General features: G+C 38.9%; 1 protein-coding gene across 7 annotated transcripts in view; it reads left to right on the plus strand.

The window, feature by feature from the left end:
* Jade3 (jade family PHD finger 3) overlaps window positions 1-26,200 on the plus strand; it is a 162,843-nt gene that overhangs the window by 96,099 nt on the left and 40,544 nt on the right. For 5 of the 7 annotated variants that reach the window (XM_045140863.1, XM_045140864.1, XM_045140865.1 and 2 more), the window contains 3 exons: window positions 8,807-8,964; window positions 23,244-23,321; window positions 25,971-26,161. In XM_045140863.1, the coding sequence (XP_044996798.1) occupies window positions 8,807-8,964; window positions 23,244-23,321; window positions 25,971-26,161 (427 nt within the window). Of the gene's footprint in view, window positions 1-8,806; window positions 8,965-22,782; window positions 22,798-23,243; window positions 23,322-25,970; window positions 26,162-26,200 lie in introns of those variants that run through there. The other 2 variants (XM_045140868.1, XM_045140867.1) reach the window with 2 other exon arrangements.

The raw sequence follows: 26,200 nt of genomic DNA on the forward strand, positions 1-26,200 counted from the left end.
CTAGTGAAATTTGAATAAAGTCTGTAGATTAGTTAATTAGGAACTAGGCCTATAATATCAGCATTTAAGAGACTGAAGCACAAGGATTGCCATGAGTTCAAGGCCAGCCTGTGCTAGAGTGAGACCCTCATCTCAAAACAAAATCTAAGCACTGGAGAGATGGCTTAGTGATTAAGGCACTTGCCTGCAAAGCCAAAGGACCCAGGTTCAATTCCCCAGTACCCACATAAGCCAGATGCATAGGTTGGCGCATGCATCTAGAGTTTATTTGCAGTTGCTGGAGGCTTTGGCACACCCATTCTCTTTCTTTCTCTATCTGCCCCCCCCCCTTAGGGCAATAAAATAAATAATATTTAAAAATTTTAAATCAGGCTAGAGAGATGACTCAGCAGAACAAGTCTGCCTACAGTAGTTTCATCCCCAGCCAAAAGTGACATATTTATCTATAATCCCAAAGTGCATATAGCAGCAAGAGGAGGTGTGGTCAGGAAAATCCCAAAGCATATTGTGAGGGTCAGCTAGTCTGGCCTTCCCAGCCACAAAATCCACAGCAAGAGAGTTCTGTCTCAAACAATATGGAAGGAGAGGATCAATACCCTGTTCTCTGACCTCCATACATGCACCATAGCATGCTTGCACCCATATGCATGCACACACACATACAAATTAAAAATATATTCCTGGCTTAGGTAATTTATTGTGGGTAGTTAAGATGTTAATAGTACATAAAACTGAGTGAAGGATATATAAGAGTTATATTCCTTTGTAATATTACTTTCTTTTTCTTTCTTTCTTTTTTTTTGGTTTTTTGAGGAGGGTCTTGCTGTAGCCTAAGCTGGCCTGGAATTCACTATGTAGTCTTAGACTGGCCTCAAATTCACAATGATCCCCCTACCTCTGCCTCCCATGTGCTAGGATTAAAGCTGTGCTCCACCATGCCTGGCTTTTATATTTCAATAATTGTTAGATTTCTGATAAAAAAAATTAAGTTATCAGTGGATATTTGCTACTTTATTTAAGAGAATTAAGAATTATTTCTTTCGGGGTTGGAGATATGGCTCTGCCATTAAGGCGCTTGCCTATATAACCTAATGACCCAAGTTTGATTCCCCAGTGCCCACATAAGGCCAGATTCACAAAGTGGCTCATGCATCTGGAGTTTGTGTGTATCAGCTATAGGCCTGACACACCCATTCTATTTCTGCCTGTCTGACTCTCTCTGCTTGCAAATGAATAAATAAAATATTTATTTTAAAAAAGTATTATTTGGGGGGGAACTAGAGAGATGGTTCCACTGTTAAAGGCACTTGCTTACAAAGCTTGATTGGCCATGTTCAGTTCCCCAGTATCCAAGTAAAGCCAAATGCACAAAGCAGCACATATGTCTGGAGTTCGCTTGCAACAGCAGGAGGCCCTAGTGTACCCATGCTCACTTCTCTGTATCTCTCAGTCTCTGTCTCTGTCTTTCTGTGTGTCTCAAATACATAAAAATAAATAAATAAATAAAAGAATTGAGCCAGGCGTAGTGGCGCACACCTTTAATCTCAGTACTTGAGAGGCAGAGGTAGGAGGATCACCATGAGTTTGAGGCCGCTCTGAGACTACATAGTGAATTCCAAGTCAGCCTGGGCTAGAGTGAGACACTACTTCTCAAAACCAAAAAATGATAAAATTTTTAAAAAAATAATTTTTTTTTCATACAAGGTATTTTAGAAACACTGTATTGTTTATTTGAAAATAAAAGAGTTTAAACAGGCCGTGTGTGGTAGTGCATGCCTTTAATCTCCGCACTTGGGAGACAGAAGTAGGAGGATCACTATGAGTATGAGGCCACCCTGAGGCTACACAGTGAATTCCAGGTCAGTCTGGGCTAGGGTGAGACCCCACTTCAAGAAACAACCAACAACCAAAAAAACCTATCCCTTCCCACTGTTTAGTTCCAGTTTCCTAAATATATACATTAATTTTTTTTAATTTTTATTAACATTTTCCATGATTATAAAATATATCCCATGGTAATTCCCTCCCTCCCCACCCCCACACTTTCCCATTTGAAATTCCATTCTCCATCATATTACCTCCCCATTACAATCATTGTAATTACATATATACAATATCAACCTATTAAGTATCCTCCTCCCTTCCTTTCTCCACCCTTTATGTCTCCTTTTCAACTTACTGGCCTCTGCTACTAAGTATTTTCATTCTCACACAGAAGCCCAGTCATCTGTAGCTAGGATCCACATATGAGAGAGAACATGTGGCGCTTGGCTTTCTGGGCCTGGGTTACCTGACTTAGTATAATACTTTCCAGGTCCATACATTTTTCTGCAAATTTCATAACTTCATTTTTCTTTACCGCTGAGTAGAACTCCATTGTATAAATGTACCACATCTTCATTATCCACTCATCTGTTGAGGGACATCTAGGCTGGTTCCATTTCCCAGCTATTATAAATTGAGCAGCAATAAACATGGTTGAGCATGTACTTCTAAGGAAATGAGATGAGTCCTTTGGATATATGCCTAGGAGTGCTATAGCTGGGTCATATGGTAGATCAATCTCTAGCTGTTTTAGGAACCTCCACACTGTTTTCCACAATGGCTGGACCAGATTACATTCCCACCAGCAGTGCAGAAGGGTTCCTTTTTTTCCACATCCCCGCCAACATTTATGATCATCTGTTTTCATGATGGTGGCCAATCTGACAGGAGTGAGATGGAATCTCAATGTAGTTTTAATCTGCATTTCCCTGATGACTAGTGACATAGAACATTTTTTTAGATGCTTATATGCCATTCGAATTTCTTCCTTTGAGAACTCTCTATTTAGCTCCATAGCCCATTTTTTGATTGGCTTGTTTGATTCCTTATGATTTAACTTTTTGAGTTCTTTGTATATCCTAGATATTAATCCTCTATCAGATATATAGCTGGCGAAGATTTTTTCCCATTCTGTAGGTTGCCTCTTTGCTTTTTTCACTGTGTCCTTTGCGGTGCAAAATCTTTGTAATTTCATTAGGTCCCAGTGGTTAATCTGTGGTTTTATTGCCTGAGCAATTGGGGTTGTATTCAGAAAGTCTTTGCCAAGACCAATATGTTGAAGGGTTTCCCCTATTTTTCCTCTAGCAGTTTCAAAGTTTCCGATCTGATGTTAAGGTCTTTAATCCATTTGGACTTAATTCTTGTGCATGGCGAGAGAGAAGAATCTATTTTCATCCTTCTGCAGATATTTATCCAGTTTTCAAAACACCATTTGCTGAAGAGGCTGTCTCTTCTCCAATGAGTATTTTTATCGAATATCAGGTGGCTATAGCTACTTGGGCTTACATCTGGGTCCTCTATTCTGTTCCACTGATCTACATGTCTGTTTTTGTGCCAGTACCATGCTGTTTTTGTTACTATGGCTCTGTAGTATAGGTTAAAATCAGGTATGGTGATACCACCAGCCTCTTTTTTGTTGCTCAGTATTATTTTAGATATTCGAGGTTTTTTGTGATTCCAAATGAATTTTTGGATTGTTTTTTCTATTTCCATGAAGAAAGCCTTTGGAATTTTGATAGGGATTGCATTAAATGTGTAGATTGCTTTAGGTAAGATTGCCATTTTCACGATATTGATTCTTCCAATCCAGGAACAAGGGATGTTTCTCCACTTTCTAGTGTCTTCTGCAATTTCTCGCTTGAGTGTTTTAAAGTTCTCATTGTAGAGATTCTTTACTTCCTTGGTTAGGTTTATTCCAAGGTATTTTATTTTTTTTGATGCAATTGTGAATGGGAGTGATTCCCTGATTTCATCCTCTGTGTGTTTGTTGTTAGCATATATGAAGGCTACTGATTTCTGTGTATTTATTTTGTATCCTGCTACATTGCTGTAGGTTTTGATCAGCTCTAACAGCTTGCTAGTAGAGTCTTTAGGGTCCTTTATGTATAGAATCATGTCATCTGCAAATAATGATAGCTTGATTTCTTCCTTTCCAATTTGTATCCCTTTTATGTGTGTCTCTTGCCTTATTGCTATGGCTAAGACTTCCAAAACTATATTAAATAGAAGTGGGGACAGTGGACACCCTTGTCTTGTTCCTGATTTTAGTGGAAAAGCTTCCAGTTTTTCCCCATTTAGTAATATGTTGGCTGTAGGCTTGTCATAAATAGCCTTTATTATATTGAGATATGTTCCTTCTATTCCCAGTCTCTGTAGGACTTTTATCATGAAGGGATGTTGGATTTTGTCAAATGCTTTCTCTGCATCTAATGAGATGATCATGTGATTTTTGTCCTTCAACCCGTTTATGTAATGTATTACATTTATAGATTTGCGTATGTTGAACCATCCCTGCATCTCTGGGATAAAGCCTACTTGGTCAGGGTGAATGATCTTTTTGATATACTCTTGTATTCTGTTTGCCAATATTTTGTTGAGAATTTTTGCATCTATGTTCATGAGGGAGATTGGTCTATAATTTTCTTTTTTTGTTCTATCTTTGCCTGGTTTTGGTATCAGGGTGATGCTGGCCTCATAGAAGGAGTTTGGTAGAATTCCTTCTTTTTCTATTTCCTGGAAAAGCTTAAGAAGCAATGGTGTTAGCTCTTCCTTAAAAGTCTGGTAAAATTCAGCAGTGAATCCATCTGGGCCTGGGCTTTTTTTAGTTGGGAGATTATTGATAACTGTTCGGATCTCCATGTTTGTTACAGGTCTATTTAAGTGATTAATCTCATTTTGATTTAATTTAGGTAGGTCATATAGATCAAGGAAATCATCCATTTCTTTCAGATTTTCATACTTTGTGGAGTATATGCTTTTATAGTATGTCCCTATGATTTTTTGAATTTCTCTGGAATCTGTTGTGATGTTACCTTGTTCATCTCTGATTTTATTAATTTGTGTCTCTTCTCTCTTCCTTTTGGTCAGATTTGCTAAGGGTTTATCTATCTTGTTTATCCTTTCAAAGAACCAACTCTTTGTTTCATTAATTCTTTGGATTGTTCTTTTTGTTTCTATTTCATTAATTTCTGCCCTAATCTTTATTATTTCTTCCCGTCTACTGATTTTTGGTTTGCCTTGTTCTTCTTTTTCCAAGGCTTTAAGGCGAAGCATTAGGTCGTTTACTTGCGACCTTTCTAATTTCTTAATATAGGCACTTAAGGCTATAAATTTACCTCTTAGAACTGCCTTCATTGTGTCCCAGAGATTTTGGTATGTTGTGTTCTCATTATCATTTGACTCTATAAATTTTTTGATTTCCTTTTTGATTTCTTCATTGACCCACTCATCATTTAGTAGTGTATTGTTTAGTTTCCATGATTTTGTGTATGCTCTATAGCCTTTCTTGCTACTGATTTGTAGTTTAATTCCATTGTGGTCAGATAGAATGCAAGGAATTATTTCAATTTTCCTGAATTTGTTAAGATTTGCTTTGTGTCCTAATATATGGTCTATTTTAGAGAATGTTCCATGTGCTGCTGAAAAGAATGTATATTCTGCAGCCTTTGGATGAAATGTCCTGTATATATCTGTTAGGTCCATTCCTTCTATGACCTCATTTAGTCCAGATGCCTCTCTGTTTATTCTTTCCCTGGATGACCTGTCAATTGATGAGAGTGGGGTGTTAAAGTCACCCACCACCACCGTGTTTGGTGTTATCTGTGACCTTAGTTCTAATAGTGTTTGTTTGACGAATTTGGGAGCCCCCATGTTAGGTGCATATATGTTTAGGATTGTAATGTCCTCCTGTTGGAGTGTGCCCTTAATCAATATAAAGTGACCTTCCTTATCTTTTTTGACTAACTTCGGACTAAAGACCACCCTGTCTGATATTAGGATAGCAACCCCTGCTTGTTTTCTAGGCCCATTTGCTTGAAACACCATCTTCCAACCTTTCACCCTAAGATAATGTCTATCCTTTGTAGAAAGGTGAGTTTCTTGGAGACAACAAATTGTAGGATCCTGCTTTTTAACCCAGTCTGCAAATCTATGTCTTTTCGTTGGGGCATTGAGACCATTGATATTAAGAGATATTATTGAAAGGTGTGTATTTATGTTTGCCATTTTTTGTGTGTGTGTGTGTTTCTGGTTCTACCTGTGCTCTCTTCTGTTAACTGGTATTTGAGTATAGCTTGTTTTTTCTAGGTTCCTTATATGTGTGCTTTTCCTTTTGTTCAGCATGGAGGATTCTATCAAGTATTTTCTGTAGAGCTGGTTTTGTCTTCAAATACTCCTTTAACCTGCTTTTGTCATGGAATGTCTTTATTTCTCCATCTATTAGAATGGATAACTTTGCAGGATAAAGTAACCTTGGTTGACAGTTGTTATCTTTCAGAACTTGGAATATATCACTCCAAGCCCTTCTGGCTTTAAAAGTTTGTGTTGAATAATGTGCTGTAATCCTGATGGGCTTGCTTTTGTAGGTAACTTGATTTTTCTCTCTAACTGCTTTCAATATTTTTTCTTTGGTGTGTGTGTTTGGAAGTTTGATTATAATATGGCGAGGAGAGGTTCCTTTCTGGGTTTTGTCTGGCTGGGGTTCTAAAGGCTTCCTGTATCTGTATTGGCACCTCTTTCCCAATTTGGGGGAAATTTTCCTCTATGATTTTGTTGAAGATGCCTACTATGCCTCTGGAGTGGAGTTCTTCTCCTTCTACTATCTCCTGAATTCTTATATTGGATCTTTTCATAGTGTCCCGAATATCTTGAAATTCCCACTCATACTTTTCTATAAGTTTGTCTTTCTCTTTGTTGGACTGCATTAGGTCTGCCACCTGGTCTTCTAGCTTAGATATTCTGTCCTCTCCCTCATCCATCCTACTGGTGAGATTTTCTACAGAGTTTTTTATTTCATTAACTGTGTTCTTCATTGCTAGTAATTCTGACTGGTTTTTCTTTATTATTTCTATTTCCCTATTTATGTCTTGTATTGCCTTCTTTATTTCATTAAATTGGTGTCCTGCCTCTTCTTTGATTCCTTTGATTTCCTCTTTGATTTCTTCTTTGATTGTTTTCATGTGTTCTTTGACGTCTATGAACATATTTATAATTATTCTTTTGAACTCTTTCTCAGGCATTTCCTCTAACTCTTTCTCACTGGAGGACATTTCTGATGCATTAATACTTTTAGGTGGATTTATATTGTCTTGCTTTTTAGTGTTTCTTGTGTTATAATGTATATATTTTTGCATCTTGGATTAAGTTAATGCTTGGATTTTCTAGCTAGCTGTGTATTCTTAGCTGTATCAATTGATTTGATGTAATAAATTTTCAGGGTAGGACCTTAAGGTATTAGGTGTGGCTCTTAAGACTCTCAGAGTATCTACAAAGATGTTCTTAGGGGTTGAGTTTCCCTGCTATAGGAGTATTCAAGCAGGCTGAGTGGAATAAAATACAGGTAGATTCTAAAATTTAACTAAACACTGTACACATTTAATCAAAAACAGCCCCGAGTATGTATGCAAGAGTAGTTATTATAATGACCAGATCCTCTATCAACAAAGAGGTTTAGATTTCTGGTCTGTTGAGGGATCCAAGTCAGCTTGTGACCAAGTGAGACCCTTCCCTGGTGCAATCCCAGTTACCTTGGATGATTGTGGTCTCAGTCAAGTTGCTGCCTGGGTCGTCGGGCTGCTGTTCTGATTTCTGGAGCTGGGCACTTGCTTTTCCTACGAGGCAAACTGAGCCACTGCTGCTGCCTCTGCTGCTGCTGTAGCTGCCACTGCTGGAGCCACCACTACTGCTGAAGCTGCTGCTGCTGTGTCCACTGCCGCTGCTCCCCCCGAAGCTGCTGCTGCGGGATCTGCCGCTGCTGCTGCTCCTGGGTCTGCTGCTGCTGGGGCCGCTGTTACCGGTGCTGGAGCCGCTGATGTTGCTCCCGAACTCTGCTCCTGTTTGGGTCCTGTTGTCAGCCCAAGTTGGCGTGGCCGGGTCCTGGGCCGCTGCTCTGTTCGCTGGAGCTGGGTTCAGGCGGTGGGGGAGGGGAGGGAGCCGCGGCTGCTCTGGTTGTCTCGCTGTTCCATGTGTGCTTCAACCTCGCGGTCTGCTCCTCCGTTGCTCGCTGCTGCTCTCCCCTCACGTTTCCCGAGTTGCGGAGAGCGCGGTGCGAGGGGAAAATCCCGCACCTGGCTTTTCCTGCGGCTCGAGCCGAGTCTGGCGGTTTTCTGCTGTGCCGCGGGCGTGGCGGTTGGCCGAGCTGCCGGAGCCACTTTTCCCGCCTGTGCAGGCTCTGGATGCTCTAGAACTCTTCTACTTCTCCGCTGCCGCTTCAATTTCCTATACACCTCTCTTTTTAGTAAAAGTGTGTATTTTGCTGAGTTTTTTTGGTCTTTTCCCCCCTAGGCTGCTTTGGCGTGGTACCTACGCCGCCATCTTAACCGGAATCTTATACATTAATTTTTGTTTGCAAAGGTTTGGCATACTGACCAGGAGGCCAGCCTATTCTGGATTTCTGTATTTAATAAAGGTTTTTCTGTCTGTTTTTGTTTTTCAAGGTAGGGTCTCACTCTACACTCTTATCTCAGGCTGACCTGGTATTCACTATGTAGTTTCAAGATGAACTTGAACTCATGGCAATCCTCCTACCTCTGCCTCTCAAGTTCTGGGATTAAAGGTGTGCACCACCACTCCTGGCTAATAAAGGAGTCCTTCCTGAATAATTTTGTTTGAGTTTTTTTGTGTGTGAGATAGGGTCTCCCCTACCTCACATGATAGATAACACATGATATCTTCAGCATGGATAGTTCTTTTTGAAAGGAAAACATTATATGGTATGAGTTTCATAGTGATGGCCTTTTCACATGTATGCAATGTATCTTCTCAGGTATTCCGAAAGGACCTCATCAGTGCCATGAAAATTCCAGATTCTCACCACATTAATCTTGACAACTATTACCTCTTTTCTGACACATGGAAAGAAGAATGGGAAAAGGGAGTCCAGGTACCAGCCAGTCCAGACTCTGTTCCAACACCGTCTCTCAGGTACTGGCATGTTTGCAACTTTGACTTAGGGAATAAATGGTCTTTGTGTTTTGGGGGGAGTGGTTTCATATTTCTAATATACAAAGTTACTACATACCATGTTCACTAATTCTCTGAGACAAGTGGTAAAATATACTAGGTTGTGATAGATCAGCAAAATCAAGCTCATCTATATAAGAATGGTCCTTCCATAAGATGAAACTGAAGTTCAATGTGAAATCAGGATAGTTTTAGAGACTGCTTTCCCTGTATGATTCTACAGTCACTAGCATTTATTAATCTTTGAAGAGAGAACTTTCTCAGAGGAAGTTGCTTTAATACTAGAGGTACCTCATAGTGTTGTTGTTGTTTTTTTTTCAGAGAGTCCAAACATACAGTTTATAAAATATAAACCTGAAGGCAAGATAAGTAATGGAATAATTGGGTTGACTATGAACACATGGTCTTCATTTTGAACACTTAAAAAGAAAGTTGAAGTCTGGGCATGATGACGCATACCTTTAATCCCAGTACTTGGGAGGCAGAGGTAGGATGATCACTGTGAGTTCGAGGCTACCCTGAGACTACATAGTGAATTCTTGGTCAGCCTGGGCTAAAGTGAAACTCTACCTCAAAGAGAGAGAGAGGGAGGGAGGAAAGTGCTTTGATTTTGTGGAAAGGAGGGAAGTATTTTTATTCCGGAGGAAATAAATTCAGTTCCCCAAGAGTACTACTAGATGGTTTTGGAAACCATTTTCTCCTACTTGTTTTACTGCTCCCAGTGCTTTTCCCAAAGGCTGGCAGGTAGTAAAATGTTCAGTATAAGTTTGTATGAATTAAGGAATGAATAAATAGAACATATTGACATATTCCAGATGAAAAGGCTGGTAGAAGTTGCTGGTTGCTATGAGAAATGGTACATCTCATTGTACATCTCTTTCTACCATTTATTAAGTTTTTTTTGAGACACAGTCTCATTATGTAGACCAAACTGCCTTAAACTCAATATGTAGCCTAAACTAGCATCAAATTCCCGATTTGTCTGCCTCAGCCTTCTAAGTACTGGGATTGCATATATGTGCCACCATGTTCAGCATGTTAGGTTCTTAAATGATAAAGATAAATATACTTAAATTCTCTGCTCCTATGACTGGTCCTAGTTATACTTTAGAAATGCTTATTATATTACACCTAGAAATGCAAGCTCAGGCAGCCCACACTGTTCAGGAAAGCCTCTCTTATCCAACACATGTCCCAAGCCTCACTTATTCATCCTTGACACAATCTTCAGCCTGCAAAAAAAAAATATATATATATATATATATATATATATATATATATATATGAAGAACATCATAAGTGAAAACAAGATCAAGCATTGTCATGTCTTTGCTGTACATATTTTTATATAAATATAAGAGCCCTGGTGCTACACCAATTCCATTGATACTCCCAAGATTATTGAAACAACCTCATCTCTAGTTTTGATATTAAGTCAGTATCAATTTTCTACTTGATGGAGGTTATTTTAATCTTTCAGGTTAAATGGAGAATGTCTCATTTACCATTAAAAATTAGTATCTGATAACTGGGGCAACAAAAATAGAACAATTTAGGAAGAATAAATTTAGAGACTGAGTTAGCCCCATCTCACATTGAAAGATACATTTATTTAACTCATATGAGGCCATAATGCTCTGATATTTGTTCTAAGATCAGGATATTTATCATTTTAATGTTATAATTTTTGATAAATATCTCCTGTTTCTATAGTTCAATACCTATCTTTTATTTTTTAAGCATTTTTATTTATTTGAGAGAGGGCGGGGCAGAGAGAAAATGGGCACCCTGGGTCCTCCAGCTGCTGCAAATGAACTCCAGTTGCATGTGCAACGTTGTGCCTCTAGCATACATGGGTCCTGGGGAATCAAACCTGGGTCCTTTGGCTTTGCAGGCAAGTACCTTAATTGCTAAGCCATCTCTCCAGACCAATACCTATCTTTTAAACCACTTAATTTTAATATGTCAAGGCAAACTGTTAAATTATTGATTATAATAAATTTATTTCTTTTTATTTTTTATACATTTTTATTGACAACATCCATAATTGTAAACAATGTTCCATGGCAATTCCCACCCCCACCCCCACTTTCCCCTCTGAAACTCCACTCTCCATCATATGCCCACCCCCTCTCAATTAGTCTCTCTTTTATTTTTATGTCATGATCTTTTCCTTCTATTATGATGGTCTTGTGTAGGTAGTGTCAGGCACTGTGAGGTCATGAATATCCAGGCCATTTTGTGTCTGGAAGAGCATGTTGTAAGGAGTGCTGCCCTTCCTTTGGCTCTTAACATTCTTTTTTGTTTTTTCAAATTTTTTTATTAACAACTTCCACGATTATAAAAAATATCCCATGGTAATGCCCTTCCCCTCTACTTTCCCCTTTGAAACTCCAGTCTCCATCATATCTCCTCCCCCTCTCAATCAGTCTCTTTTATTTTGATGTCATGATCTTTTCCTCCTGTTATGATGGTCTTATGTAGGTAGTGTCAGGCACTGTGAGGTCATGGATATCCAGGCCATTTGTGTCTGGGAGGAGCACATTGTAAGGAATCCTACCCTTCCTTTGGCTCTACATTCTTTCCACCACCTCTTCTTCCCTGAGCCTTGGAAGGTGTGATAGAGATATTGCAGTGCTGAGCACTCCTTCGTCACTTCTTCTCAGCACCATGGTGCCTTCTGAGTCATCCCAAGGTCACTGCCATCTGAAAAGAGGTTTTCTATCCAAAAGTGATAGTAGCATTAATATAAGGGTATGAACATTAAGAGAAGTGCTTACTGGGCAGTTTGGTGAGCATAGTATATACATTTAACCAGACACCATCAGGCATTATACCCCTAGGGCTAATGACTATCCTTGTTGTAGGTTTTCAGTATCAGGGATGTATTCCCTTCCATGGAGCCGGGCCTCCAGTATAATTGAGGGCATTTGGTTTCCCCCATAACAGACGTGCCACTATTGCACCCATTGGCTTATTTGGCCTGGCTGGCTAAACATAAGGCTTGCAGTGTCCATTGTTGAGTATCTTCACTGGTGGTTTCTTTCTCTCCCATTGAAATTCAGCATGCAGCTTAGCTTTTTCCAGCTTTCTATTAGCTGGTCTACATGGAGAAGGTTTTCAGCTTAGCTCCAACAGGGTTTCTCAGTGATCTTGCAGCCCAAGTATGTGGAGTCTTCAGCAATAGGGTCTTACCATCTATTCCTGGTAGGAAACCAAGGGCCTCAGCAATGGCCTGTAATGTTTTGGAGGCATCAGGAACCTCCCTGGCCAACAACTCACTGGAAGATATCCCTTCCCTGACACTGAAAATTTTCTAGTAACAATCTATGGCTCCTGAGTGTTCCATTGTCCAAAAAAGTAGGTTTCCATATGACTTATTTATATCCTCTTAGATTTTGACTAGCCCTCCCTCCACCTTTCCTTTACTTAGTCTCTTCCCTGACCTCACTTAGCCTTAACCCCATTAATCTGTTATTCTACTTACATATGTACAATACCATCCTATTAAGTTCCCCCTCCCTTTCTATTCTCTTTATATCTCCTTTCTAGCTTACTAATAGTAAATGGAATGTAGAACTTATTTTTCTTGGTAGGTAAAATATATTATTTTGTTTCTTAGAATACATTAATAATGATCATACTGTAGTATGCATTTCCTTTAGAAGAGGTATTCTCAAGTTTTATGGTACATCAGAATCACATGGAAGATTTGTTAAAACAGACTTCTACAATAGCCTCAGGGATTTTGTTCCAGTAGATCTGAAGAGTGAAGCCTGGGAGGATATTTTTATACCTGCTATCACTGTATGTAGGTCCTGCTTCTCTTCTCTGCCTCCCAACTTCTGGAATTACAGACATACAGCACGATGACCTGCTGAGAATTTTCATGTCTAATAACTCCCCCACACACATGATACTGATGCTGCTAGTCTGGGGGTGACACTTTGAAGATAGTTCTTATGGAATATGTTGATCTTATTTCCTGAATTAATAGCATTCATTCTTTTGTCAACTTCTTTGGATTGCCCCTTTTGCTTTAAATAGAGATACTTATACTTAGGATTTAAGCTTTATGTTTAAAATAGATAGGCTGAATCACAGCTGCTTATTGTTACTCTTTTTTTTTTTTTTTTTTTTTTTTTTGGTTTTTCGAGGTAGGGTCTCACTCTAGCCCAGGCTGACCTGGAATTCACTATGGAGTCTCAGGGTGGCCTTGAACTCACGGAGATCCTCCGACCTCTGCCTCCCGAGTGCTGGGATTAAAGGCGTGTGCCACCACGCCCGGCCTGCTTATTGTTACTCTTAATAATCATCATTTTGCAGGGGTCAGATTGTGTTATTTTTTTTTCCTTTTTAGATTTTATAGACTACCAAGAAGTCAAATCTTTGTGATATGAGGAATATTAATTTAAAAAGAATTTATTTGTGTCCTTCATCTAATTTTTAAAAGCAAGTGAGATCAACCAGGCATAAATTATACCTGTAATTCCAATAGTTGTGAATCTGAGTTGGAAGTTCAAAGCCCCCCTGGGCTACATAGAGAGACCCTGTCTCAAAAAGACATGTTGTTCAATTAACATTTTGTTTCCATATAAATTCAGGCTTACTTATTTAGTGTGGAGTTACTCCAAGACTAACCCCTCTATATAGGACCTAGTCTTAAAGGTTTCTGATGGTCTTATTTCCCATCTTTATGTGCTCTTCGGTGAAATGTACCTTCATGGTTGTTCCCATTTCTGACTGTTTATTTTATTTTTTAATATTGAGTTTTCAGAAGTATTTATATATTTGTGATGTGAGTACCTTGGTAAGTACTTGCTCCCAGCTAAATAGAGGTTGTCTTTTCATCTGCTTATTTTCTTTTATGAGTTTTATACTTTAAATTTAAATGCATAATCCATTTTGAATTGATTTTATAGAAGACAAAAGATTTAAGCTAAGGTTCAAAATCAATAAGTTCATTCCTCCCACTTTATTCTTCATTTTTCAAAATTATTGTAGCTATTCTATTTTCTTTGTCTTTCCCATAGAAATTTTACACTAAGTTTGTCTCTATCTACAAAATAATTGCTAGATTAATGTAGGAGTTATATTATAGCAATATGTCATTTGGGAGAAAATAGCATCTTTATTATTTTGAACCATTCAGTTTTCCATTTATTTAGATCCTTGATTTGTTTTATCAGCATCATGTTCTTTTCAGCAAACAAATCTTGTACATGTTTTCCTACACACGTACCTGTAATTGTTAAACAAGTGTTAATGGTATTGTAATTTTGGCTTCCATATTTTCATTGCTAATACATACAAATTCAAACCATTTTTATAAATTGACCTTGTATTCTTACAACCTTGCCAAATCATGTTATTCCGGATTTATGTTATTAGAGATTCATTGTGGTTTTTTTTTTTCTTGTTTGTTTTGTATTATTTTGAATTTGTGAGACAGAGTCTCACTTTGTAGCCCAGGTGGGCTTTGAATTCATATGCAGTCTTCCTGCCTCAACCTACTGAGCGGTAGGATTACAGGCATGGACCATCATGTACATCTTCCTTGGGATTTTTCTCTGTAGTCCATTATGTCACCAGTCAGTTTATCTTTTATTTCCTTTGTTGCCATATTATAGTGGCTAAAACTTTTTGTTGTTGTTTTGTTTTTTAAGTTTCCAGACCAACCAGTCATGGTGGCACACAACTTTTTTAGATATTTTATTTTTATTTATTTATTTGACAGAGAAAGAAGGAGTGAGGGAAAGAAAGAGAGAATAGGCGTGCCAGGGCCTCTAGCCACTGCAACCAAATTCCAGACATTTGTGCCTCTGGCTAATGTGGGTCCTAGGGAGTCGAACCTGGGTCCTTTGGCTTTGCAGACAAACGCCTTAACCACTAAGCCATCCCTCCAGCCCTTTTGTTGTTTGTTTGTTTTTTTTGAGGTAGGGTCTTTCTCTAGTCCAGGCTGACCAGGAGTTTACTATGTACTTACAGGGTGACCTTTAACTTAGTGTTGGGATTAAAGGTGTGTGCCCCATGCCTGGCCTTCCAGCTGGCTACTTTTACAGTCTTGGGGGAAAAACATTCAGTCTTTTAGCATTATCACATTAACTGAGTTTTTAAAAAATAAATGTTGCAAGCCAGGCATGGTGGTGCACGTCTTTAATCCCAGCACTTGGGAGGCAGAGGTAGGAGGATTGCCGTGAGTTCAAGGCCACCCTGAGATGACATAGTGAATTCCAGGCAAGCACCTTAACCATTAAGCCATCACTCCAGCTCCTCAACTTTTTGTTCTAAGTTCCACTCAAAAAATCCTTCTTAGCAAACATTCTGTATGCCCAACATTGAAAAATTCCTTCCCAGTTCCTTCAATCATCTCATCTCATAATGCATATAACTCAGTCATCTTTCATATAAGATTATTAAGAGAGACTATACCTATTTGACTTATCTCATTACCAGTTGACAGAAGCACATGCAACTGGAGTTCATTTGCAGTGGCTGGAGGCCCTGTCATGCCCATTCTCTCTCTCCCTCTGCCTCTTTCTCTCTCTCACATAAGTAAATAAAATAAAATAAGGTATAAGTCTATGAATACAAGCAAAACATAACTACTGCTTTGGGGATAATCTTTTCCAATATATTTAATATACCTAGACATGATTTTATTAAAAGTAAATAGGGCAGATTTTTAAATTATTTATTTATGAGAGGGATTAAGGGACAGAAAGAGAGAAAGGGGATGGGTGCACCAGGGCATCCAGTGGCAAACAAACTCCAAAACCATGTGCCACCTTGTGCTCACATGGGTGCTGGGGAATCAAACCTGGGTCCTTTGACTTTGCAGACAAGTGCCTGAACTGCTAATCTATCCCTCCAGCCCTAAGGCAGATTATTTTTTTGAGGTAGGATTTTGGTCTAGCCCAGGCTGACCAGGAATTCACTGTGTAGTCTCAGGGTTGCATCAAGCTCATGACACCTGAGTGCTGGGATTAAAGGCATGTGTCACCATGCTCGGCTAGATTTTGGTTTTTGTCTTGAGGCAGGCTGGTCTGGAACTCAGGCCAGTTGCCTTCTCCTTTCAGGTGACAGGACCATTACAACCAATAGAATGCTGTCATTTCCATAATCTCTGAGCCACCACATCAGACAGAATTTTGTTGTTCCCAATAATCCTGTATGCAGGTTGACGTTGACCTAGAACATAAACTCAGTAATTATATTTTGCCAACTGAGAGAAAATAGAGGAAAAAAACAACAAAATTGCATTTTAAACATGTTTTAGCATATAGCACTATTGATCAAAAAAGGACAAAAATTAAAAAAAAAAAAAACCTTGAAGTAAATAGAAAGCTAGCAAAAGTTTCAGGAGTTTCCCCAGCTAAAATCTGTTGGACTGTTTAGATTAAGAAAGCCATACTGGGGCTGGAGGGATGGCTTAGCAGTTAAGGCGTTTGCCTGCAAAGCCAAACGATCCAGGTTTGATTTCCCAGAGCCCACATTAGCCAGATACACAAGGTGGCGCACACATCTGGAGTTCATACTTAAAAGTAAAAAATAAAAAAGCCATACTGTAGTTTATCACACATAATAGAGAAACCAAAAGGTATCTATAAATAACAGCTTATTAAGCCTAAGCAAAAGAGAAAACATCAAATTACAAATGAGTTGTCTCTAACCATTAGGCAATTCAGAAAGCATCAAATCAAAATTATGTACTTATTTTTACCAAGCAATTTTAAAACTACATGGTTTTGAAATGAGGGTGTCAACTGCGTGAGAATGAAAATACTTAGTAGCAGAGGCCAGTAAGTTAAAAAGGAGACATAAAGGGAAGAGAAAGGAAGGGAGGAGGGTACTTAATAGGTTGATATTGTATATATGTAAGTACAATGATTGTGATGGGGAGGTAATATGATGGAGAATGGAATTTCAAAGGGGAAAGTGGTGGGGGGTGGGGAGGGAGGGAATTACCATGGGATATTTTTATTTTTATTTTTTTTATAATCTTGGAAAATGCTAATAAAAATTTTAAAAATTAAAAAAAAAAACATCCGGAGAGGTGAAAGAAAAAAAAAAAAAAGAAATGAGGGTGTCAAGCTGCCACACTGAAGCCTTCCCTACTGTGCCTCTGTACCCTCTGAGGGTCCTGAGTCATATATCCCTCATTCAGGCTCCCATAGCAACAAGAATGCATTGAGCTAAGCTAGGATAAAAGGGGGGAGGGAATACTGAAGTCCTCCCCCCAGTGGCCACACGCCTGCAAGCAAAGGAGCTGAGGCCCTGGGACATGTCAGCAGCTGGTGTGACAGGTGTGCCTGAGGGGTACATCTGGGAATGGAGTGGAGCCCATCTGACCCAATTTATCAATGGTCTTAACAGTGAAAAAAGGAAAGAAAAAATCTTGAAGACACCCCCCTCCTCCCTCTCTCCTTCTCTCTCCCTCCCTCCCACTCCTTCCAACTTGGTGGGCCAAGTTGACCCCTTGGTTTCAGCCAGTCGCCTTTGGCTCTTGCGTGTCTTTGTGGCCATGAGGCACCCTAGCTCCACCAGAACAAGCTCTGGAGTTCAGCCTTGCTAAGCATGCCCTTCCCCTTGTTTCATCCCAGTTAAGCTTAGTTTGTACCTATGAGTCCATAGCAATGGTCACAGGTCCAGGAAGAGCACAGAAAGTATGCAGCAATCCCAGGCAGAATTTGAATTGGAAAGATAGGCAGGCGAAAAATGGAAAGTGCCCAAACCATCGTAGTCCCTCACCAGCGGGAAATTAAGAAGTATATAATGGGCTGGAGAAATGGCTTAGTGGTTAAGCGCTTGCCTATGAAGCCTAAGGACCCCAGTTTGAGGCTCAGTTCCCCAGGGCCTACGTTAGCCAGATGCACAAGGGGGCACACGCATCTGGAGTTAGTTTGCAGTGGCTGGAGGCCCTGGTGCACCCATTCTTTCTCTCTCTCCCTCTCTGCCACTTTCTATCTCTGTCTGTTGCTCTCAAATAACTAATTTTTTTTTTTTTTTTGGTTTTTCGAAGTAGGGTCTCACTCTAGCCCAGGCTGACCTGGAATTCACTATGTAGTCTCAGGGTGGCCTTGAACTCACGGTGATCCTCCTACCGCTGCCTCCCAAGTGCTGGGATTAAAGGCGTGCGCCACCACGCCCAGCTCAAATAACTAAATTTTTAAAAAAGGGCTGGAGAGATGGCTTAGCGGTTAAGCGCTTGCCTATGAAGCCTAAGGACCCCAGTTCGAGGCTCGGTTCCCCAGGTCCCACGTTAGCCAGATGCACAAGGGGGCGCACGCGTCTGGAGTTCGTTTGCAGTGGCTGGAAGCCCTGGCGCGCCCATTCTCTCTCTCTCCCTCTATCTGTCTTTCTCTCTATGTCTGTTGCTCTCAAATAAATAAATAAAAAATGAACAAAAAATATTTTTAAAAAAGAAGTATATAATTATTATCCCATCTCCAGGAGGAGTTTGAATTTTTGGTGGAAAAACAAATTTAGGGAACTCCTTTAGGCAAAAGGTAAGGAGAAGCCAGCTGTTTCTCTGATCTCTAGCAAAGCCCAAAGACATTTTTTACTTTCAGGGTTCCAGTCATCCTAACTGCCTAACAAAAGTACCAAACCCCCTGTCTTGGTAGTTTAAAGAATTTGTTTTGTTTTGTTTCTTCTCAGTTTTCAGATTTATGTATATGTCTTCTCTGTTACTTTCATTTTAAAATTTAACAGTCTTGGCCAGGCTTCCATTTCCAGAAAAACAGAATAGATGTACTTTCCCATGTTTCCCCTCCCACTGCAACAAATAAAATTCCTGAGCACTTTATGTAACACCAACCTGTCTTTGAAAGGTTAAGTGAAGATAGCTGAAAAGCTATGTCCTTGAGACCTCTGTAACAATACAGCTGTGTGTTCCCTAAGGGTGGGAGGGAGAGGGAGAGGGAGAGGGAGAGGGAGAGGGAGAGGGAGAGGGAGAGGGAGAGAGAGAGAGAGAGAGAGAGAGACAGACAGACAGAGACAGAGAGACAGAGCTTGCGCGCGCATACATGCACACGTGTGCATGCCCTCATGCTCTTAGACTTGATACTAGACAATGTGGCAACTCAGAAGCACCAATCAGCAAAGACCAAAAAAGAGAGAGAGAGAAGCTTTTACTTTCTAACCAAATGACTGGGAAAGGGACACGCTATCAAGACAGAACACTTTTAGATAGTATCTGCTCATCACTTGCCAAACTCCATAGAAAACTACTGTGTACCATTACAATTTTATTTAAGATGGAATTTCATTGTAATCTACCACTTAGTTTTTTTTTTTTAGTTCTTTGTGTATTCTAGACATTAATCCTCTATCACGTGTGCATGTAAAAGATTTTTTTCCATTCCATAGGCTACCTCTTCAACTTAATTGTTTCTTGTACAAAACCTTTATTTTTAAATTTCGCTTGTTGATTATTGGCCATATTTCCTGAGCAACTGTAGTCCCATTTGGACAATCTTTACTTCAGTCTATATGTTGAAGTATTTTCCATACACTTTATGCTAGCAGTTTCAGAATTTTAGGTCTGTCCTTAAGGTCTTTGATCCATTTGAAGTTGATTCTTTTACACGGAGACAGATAAGTATCTAGTTTAATTCTCCTACATATAGATATTCGGTTTACCCAGCACCATTTGTTAGTGAAGCTGTCTTTTCTCCAGTGCATATTTTTGGCATTGTTGTCAAAAACCAGATGCCTGGGCTAGAGAAATGTCTTAGCAGTTAAGACACTTCCTGAAAAGCCAGAGAACCTAGGTTTGATTCCCCAGTACCCATGTAAGCCAGATGCTCAAGGTGGAGCATGCATCTGGAGTTAGTTTGCAGTGGCTGGAGGCCCTAACATGCCTATTCTCTCTATATCTGCCTCTCCCTCATTCTCTCTCTCTCTCTCAAATGTATATATAAATATTTATATGTAAAAAATATATAATATTTATATATAATATTTATCTACATGTTATATATAAACATTATATATATAATATATAAATAAATATATGGTTTTTTTACACCACCTGCCTGTAGTTGAATGGGTTTATATTTATTTATCTACATGTCTGGTTTTATTCCAGCACCATGATTTTTTTGTTGTTGTTGTTTTTCTGAGGCAAAGTCTCACTCTAGCCCAGGCTGACCAAGAACTCATACTGTAGCTTAAGGCTAGTCTCAAACTCATGGCAATTCTCCTACTTCGTCCTTGCAAGCACTGGGAGTAAAGGCATGTGCCACCAACCCACGCCAAAAGGCATTGCAAACAAGTGCCTTTAACTCCTGAGCTATCTTCCCAGCCCAAGAGTAGAAATTTTTTAAAGAAGCACTAAAAGATAAATAAAATATCAAAAATGAAAGAAGTTAGCCCTAACATACAATCAGTCAAAAAAGGCAAAGTAAGCCAGGCATGGTGGTGCACGCTTTTAATCCCAGCACTGGGAGGCAGAGGGAGGAGGATTACTGTGAGTTTGAGGCCACCGAGGTTCCATAGTGAATTCCAGATCAGCCTGGACTAGAGTGAGACCCTACCTCATAAAACCAAAAAAAAAAAAAAAAAAAAGACAAAGTAGCCGGGTGTGGTAGCAAATGCCCTTAATCCCTGCACTCAGAAGGTAGAGGTAGGAGAATCACCCTAAGTTTGAGACAGCCTGGGATAACAGATTGAGTTCCAGGTCACTCTGGGCTACAGAGAGACCTTACCTCAAAAAGAAGGCAAAGTAGAGCCAGGCATGGTGGTGCACACCTTTAATCACAGCACTCAGGAGGCAGAAGTAGGAGGATTGCCATGAGTTTGAAACCACTCTGAGACTACATAGTGAATTCCAGGTCAGCCTGAGCTAGAGTGAGACCCTACCTCGAGAGAAAAAAAAAGGCAAATTATACTAAACATACATCATAACAAAAATGGAAAGTTATTGCATTGGTCATTGTTTCTGCCTTGGTGGGATGGGTTTTGAATTCTTTCCTTCCCTGTGATGGTTTGCTTTAGCATGTGCCCTGATACAAGAGGTGTGATTTACACCTACAGTTCAAACCTATAGAATCAGATTTGGGAGGATGTATTGCCCCAGCAGAGTTTAGATCAGTTGCCTTTTAGTGTAAATTTCTAGCTCACCTTTGCTTGCTTGACCTGGCTGTGCTCTGTGATGTATGGGGGAGAGGCGACTGGACGCCCTTGGCTTCTTTTATCTCTGGGTGTACTCAGTGCTGGTGTATGAAAGAGAGGAGCTTATGGAATGTTGCTTGTTGGTATTCCCTTAGAGTTCATCTGGTCTTCCCATCTGCCCCTTTGGGTTCTTCTGATGTTGCAAAGCTGGTGTGTGTGTGTGTGTGTGTGTGTGTGTGTGTACGTGTGCATGTGTAAGTATGTGCATACATACATATGTAGTACATGCTTCCAGGTAGTTTTCACTTTTCTCATTGGCAGGGCAATTCTATAAATCAAGAAGTTAGGGCACAGGAATAGCTTCTCTCTGCTCTACAATGTATAGGGTTTTATCTCAGATGACCTAAAGTTTGGAGTGATATATCTGTGGGGGTTGGGACAGGTAGAATCATCAAAGGCTTATTCACTAATGTATCTGTCTCACAGCCCCATCCCTAGTCTGGAATGACATAAAGATTACATACATGTGGCCTCTTATAACCTCTTATAACATAACAACTGTAATGTAGTCGTACTCTTATATAGACTTCAGGTACAGAGTTCCCAAGTGTACTTGTTCCTTCCTCAGAGCCAGGTGAAAATTTCACTCCCTTTTATGACCTCAGCCTTGCATTGTTCATAGCTAGTAAAATCTGTCACAAGCCTTTCCCTTCTCAAAGGGAGTAGAAACAGTGTTCACAACATTATGGAGAGCAAAGTCACATTATAGAAGAAAATGTGGGCTTGGAAAATGTTATGTTATAGAGCTTATCATGAAGTGATAAGATCAACAAAGAGCATTTTGGGAAACTATTCCTGAAAGTATTTTTATGAACTATGTGACAGTGTCTCACATCTGTAATCTAGCACTTGGGAAGCTGGAGCAGAAAGATTGCCACAAGTTCAAGGCCAGCCTGGGCTATAGAGTTAGTTCTATGCTAGCCTGAATTACAGAGTTGAGGCTGTCTTTAAACCACAAAAAGTATTCTTATGAGAGACTGTTATCTAGTTAATTTATAAGACACTTATTTCAAGTCTTCAAAAAATTATAGTAGTCTACGCATTAGGAAACATAGCATAGGCTCGACCTTACAAATATTTAGATCAGTTAGAGAGACCCTGAGTGGTCACTAGGGGGAGGTTTTAGGTCAGGTTAAAACTGTACTAGTTTTCTATTTATTGTTTCCTCAGTGGCACAGTAGTATCCACATGGGCTAAAGGTAGTGGCATTCCAGCCACCACAGGCCTACACTGAAGAACAGGTAAATAGGCCTCCTTTCTATGGAGCTAAAAGATGTGGTTGTGGGTCCTTTCACTAAAGGCCAGTCATCTGGAAAGCTAGTGAAAGCTCCACCTGTCTTATCCTGACAGAATTATCCAAACTTCTGGGTTTGTGAGCTGTTGTTCATTTAGTCAGTGTTCTAATGGCTATTTAGAGTATCTCTGGCTATTCCAAAATGGCTAGTAATGACAATTGTACAAAGATTATTCAGAGATTTCCTCTAGCTATAGAAATATTACCTGTGTTGTAAGACAATTGAAACTGTTTTTTTTTTTAAAATCCCAGGCTGGGTATGGTGGTACATACCTGTAATCCCAGCACTCAGGAGGCTGAAGCAGGAGAACTATGAATTCAAGGTCAGCCTGGGCTACATAGGGAAACCTTGTCTCAAAAAAAATTTTTTTCAAAGTAGAATATGGTCAAAGTACATTATATACATATGTGAAAATGCCATAATGAAACCAATTATTATATATAATTGATATATGCTAATAAATTCCAAAGTAATATTTTTCACTAATTTTAATAGAGTTTCCCCTCTATCATAAATACAGTAATTTCCCTTGTGAATTTGCATTAACTTGACCTTTTACCCATGTGTTTTCTTATATTTGTTATTGCTTTTTTAATACTTATTAGTTTAGGATACATATGGAAAGATGAGTATGATATCACCATTCTAATTATCAATATGATTAACTTTGCATTGAAGTATGATTACACACAGAAAAGTGCATTAAGCATAATTGTATAGCTGAATGAATTTTCATGAATTAAACATATTCATTTAACTGCCACCCAGATCAAGAAATAGAACATTACCAACACCCCAGAAGCCTTCCTTCTGCTCTCTGCCAGTAACTGACCTCCCTCACCGTAGGTAACAGTTTTGCCAGTTTTTGAACTTCATATAAATAGAATCCTATAGTATGTACTCATTTGAGACTGGATTGTTTTGTTCATTGTTATGCTTGTGCAATCCATCCATGCTGTTGCATGTAGTGGTCCATTAATTTTCATTCCTGTATCACACTTCATTATGTAAATGTGCTACAACTTATCCATTCTTCCCCCAATAGATATTTGACTTGTTTCCAATTTTCCACTATTAGAAAAAATAGAAATGAACATTTTTATTTATCTTTTAGTATTCATGTATGTGCATTTTATTAACTATACCTAGGAGTAGATTTACTAGGTCATAGGGCATGCCCTGTACTTGCTTTTTATTTGCTGCCAAAGTTGCTTATACCAGCTCACATTCCCACCAGCAGAGTAATAATAGGTGTGTTTGCTCCAATTCTTCCCATCATTTAAACCACCATAGACCAATTTGGGGTGAGTCTTTTAAACTTAGCCATGCTGATAGATAATATTGATTATTATTTTAAATTCTGTAATAATTAATTGAGGTTGAGGTATAAAAAATGTTTGTTTGCCTTATGATAGCCTTATTTGTGAAGTGTCCACTTAAGTCTTTTGCTTAGCTTTTAATTGGGTTGCTTGTCTTTTTCTAATTGAGTTATAAGACTTCAATATACATTGTAAATATTTTGTTTTAACCTTTGTTATCTATATGTAATTGAAATATCATCTATTCCATGGATTTCCTTTTCATTTTTTAAGTGTGTCTTCTAATATCCAGAGTTTCTCATTTTTTTCCCAATTTCTTCCTTTTGGTTAATAGCATTTGTGTTTTATTTAAGATCTTTGTTTGTCTCATGGTTATAAATATATTCTCCTTTGTTTTCTTCCAGAAGCATTATAAACATATTTGCTTCATTTAAGAAAATATATAATCTTCCTTTTTCCTTGTACAGTTTGAGTCAACTGAATTGAATTATTAGCTATAGTCTTTTTTAGAAAAAGAAATATCTTCAGAAAGATTGGATATTCTGTAATTGCCTTGTAAAATCATGCACCAAAGAAGCATAGCATAGTTAATCTTACAGTCTCTGTAAATTATGTCTTGTCCTTTTCAGTTGGGTTCCTTTTAGTTGAAAGCAGACCTCTTGACAGCAGTTCCCAAAATTTTAGTTTCAATTAACATTTGAGGTTTCTGCATTTTCCTCAAGTATTTATTGCCTTTGGCTTTCAGTCTCCTATGGTAGAAAATGTAAAATGTGCAAAAGTACTTACTTAATAATTTTACTCAGAATACATTATTTGGAACCATAGGCTTTGGGAAGAATGCTTAGAAGAAAATATCTGCTCTCTACATTTATATGGTAGATTATATATATTTACATGTATTCATAGAAATATGTTTTCTACGTATATAATGACTCTAGAATTAAGAGCTTAGCTCTCAAAGCCTTCTAAAGGAATGATTTTGATTATTTTATGATAACATGTGTATGTCTGTTTCTCTCTTTTTTTAGATAACCTACCCTGTTCTTTAAAATTGCCAGGAAATAATAATCCAGATTTCCTCCTGGTTATATTTTCTGATGCCTCATCTGGTATTTAAACTATCACTTGTAGAATAAGTTGTTGGCATGAAAAACTTACACTTTTTTCCCTTGCGCGGTTTCCTTGCCTTGGGTTCTTGGGTATCAGGAGGGATAAGACTAGAAATGGATTTGCTCAGGCCTGCTGAAGAAGTGGATGCAACAGTAGGAATCTTTCATTCCATCATGTTACCCTGGCTCAGATCTATGGTTGCTATGATTAGGAAATGCCTTGAGTTGATGTAATTTCATAGTCTCTTAGCTTTAACTCATCTGCATAGTGAAAGAACTAAGAAATACAACACTAGCCAGGTGTGGTGGCACACGCCTTTAATTCCAACAGAGGTAGAAGGAGCACCATGAATTCAAGTCCAATCTGAGACTACATAGTGAATTGTAGGTCAGCCTGGGCTAGAGTGAGATCCTACCTTGAAAAACCAAATATACATATATATCACTATTACTGGGATTGCTTTAATAATACTACTTTTATTACTTATACTATGTATTACATACCTAGACTATGCCAGACACATTATTTCACATAAACATATTAGTCTCATAAATTTATTATTTTTATCATATCTTATTGTTGCCCCCTTTTTACAAAGAAAACTGAATCTAATATAAATTAATTTACCAGGATTACCACATAAATGAGTGACAGAAAAATAAAGGCTGTGTGCATCAAAAGCCTGTGCTCTGTGCCACTAACTAGTATTGTATCATGACAAAAGCATAAATTTGGCTGAACTTTATGTGTAGTATGGTATATGGCTATACCTTTGTGCAGGTAACACTAATAGTAGTAGGTCTCAGAGCCACGAAAGTAAATTAAGCATATCATTAGCAGTCAGTGAATTCAAACCAGATAACAAAAATGAGTTTGCAGAACCATTTACTTTCTACAAAAGGATCTTACATACCTCTAAAGAGGGCAAAGCAGAGCATGTACCCAGGGTGGAGAAAGAGTACATCCAGCTCCCCTGTATGGCCTGGGTGCCATTGGGCCCATCCAGTCAGTACCTGGAACCTGTCATCTGTTGATTATTACCAATGTCTTTTTCTTGCTTTTCTAGGATTATATCTGAGAACGTAAAGGAGGTTCTCTTTGTCCGGCCCCGGAAATACATCTGCTGTTCCAGCCCAGAGACTGCAGAGCCTGGCTGTGTCAATACACTGGAACTAGATGCATCTGCATGCCACTATGATCTAGATGATATGGACATATTTTGGCTTCAGGAGCTCAATGAAGACCTTAGAGAAATGGGTAAGTTATTTTGTCACACTTAAGTTCTACTTTGACTTA

The sequence above is a fragment of the Jaculus jaculus genome, chromosome X (assembly GCF_020740685.1).
Source record: "Jaculus jaculus isolate mJacJac1 chromosome X, mJacJac1.mat.Y.cur, whole genome shotgun sequence".
Lineage (NCBI taxonomy): Eukaryota > Metazoa > Chordata > Mammalia > Rodentia > Dipodidae > Jaculus > Jaculus jaculus.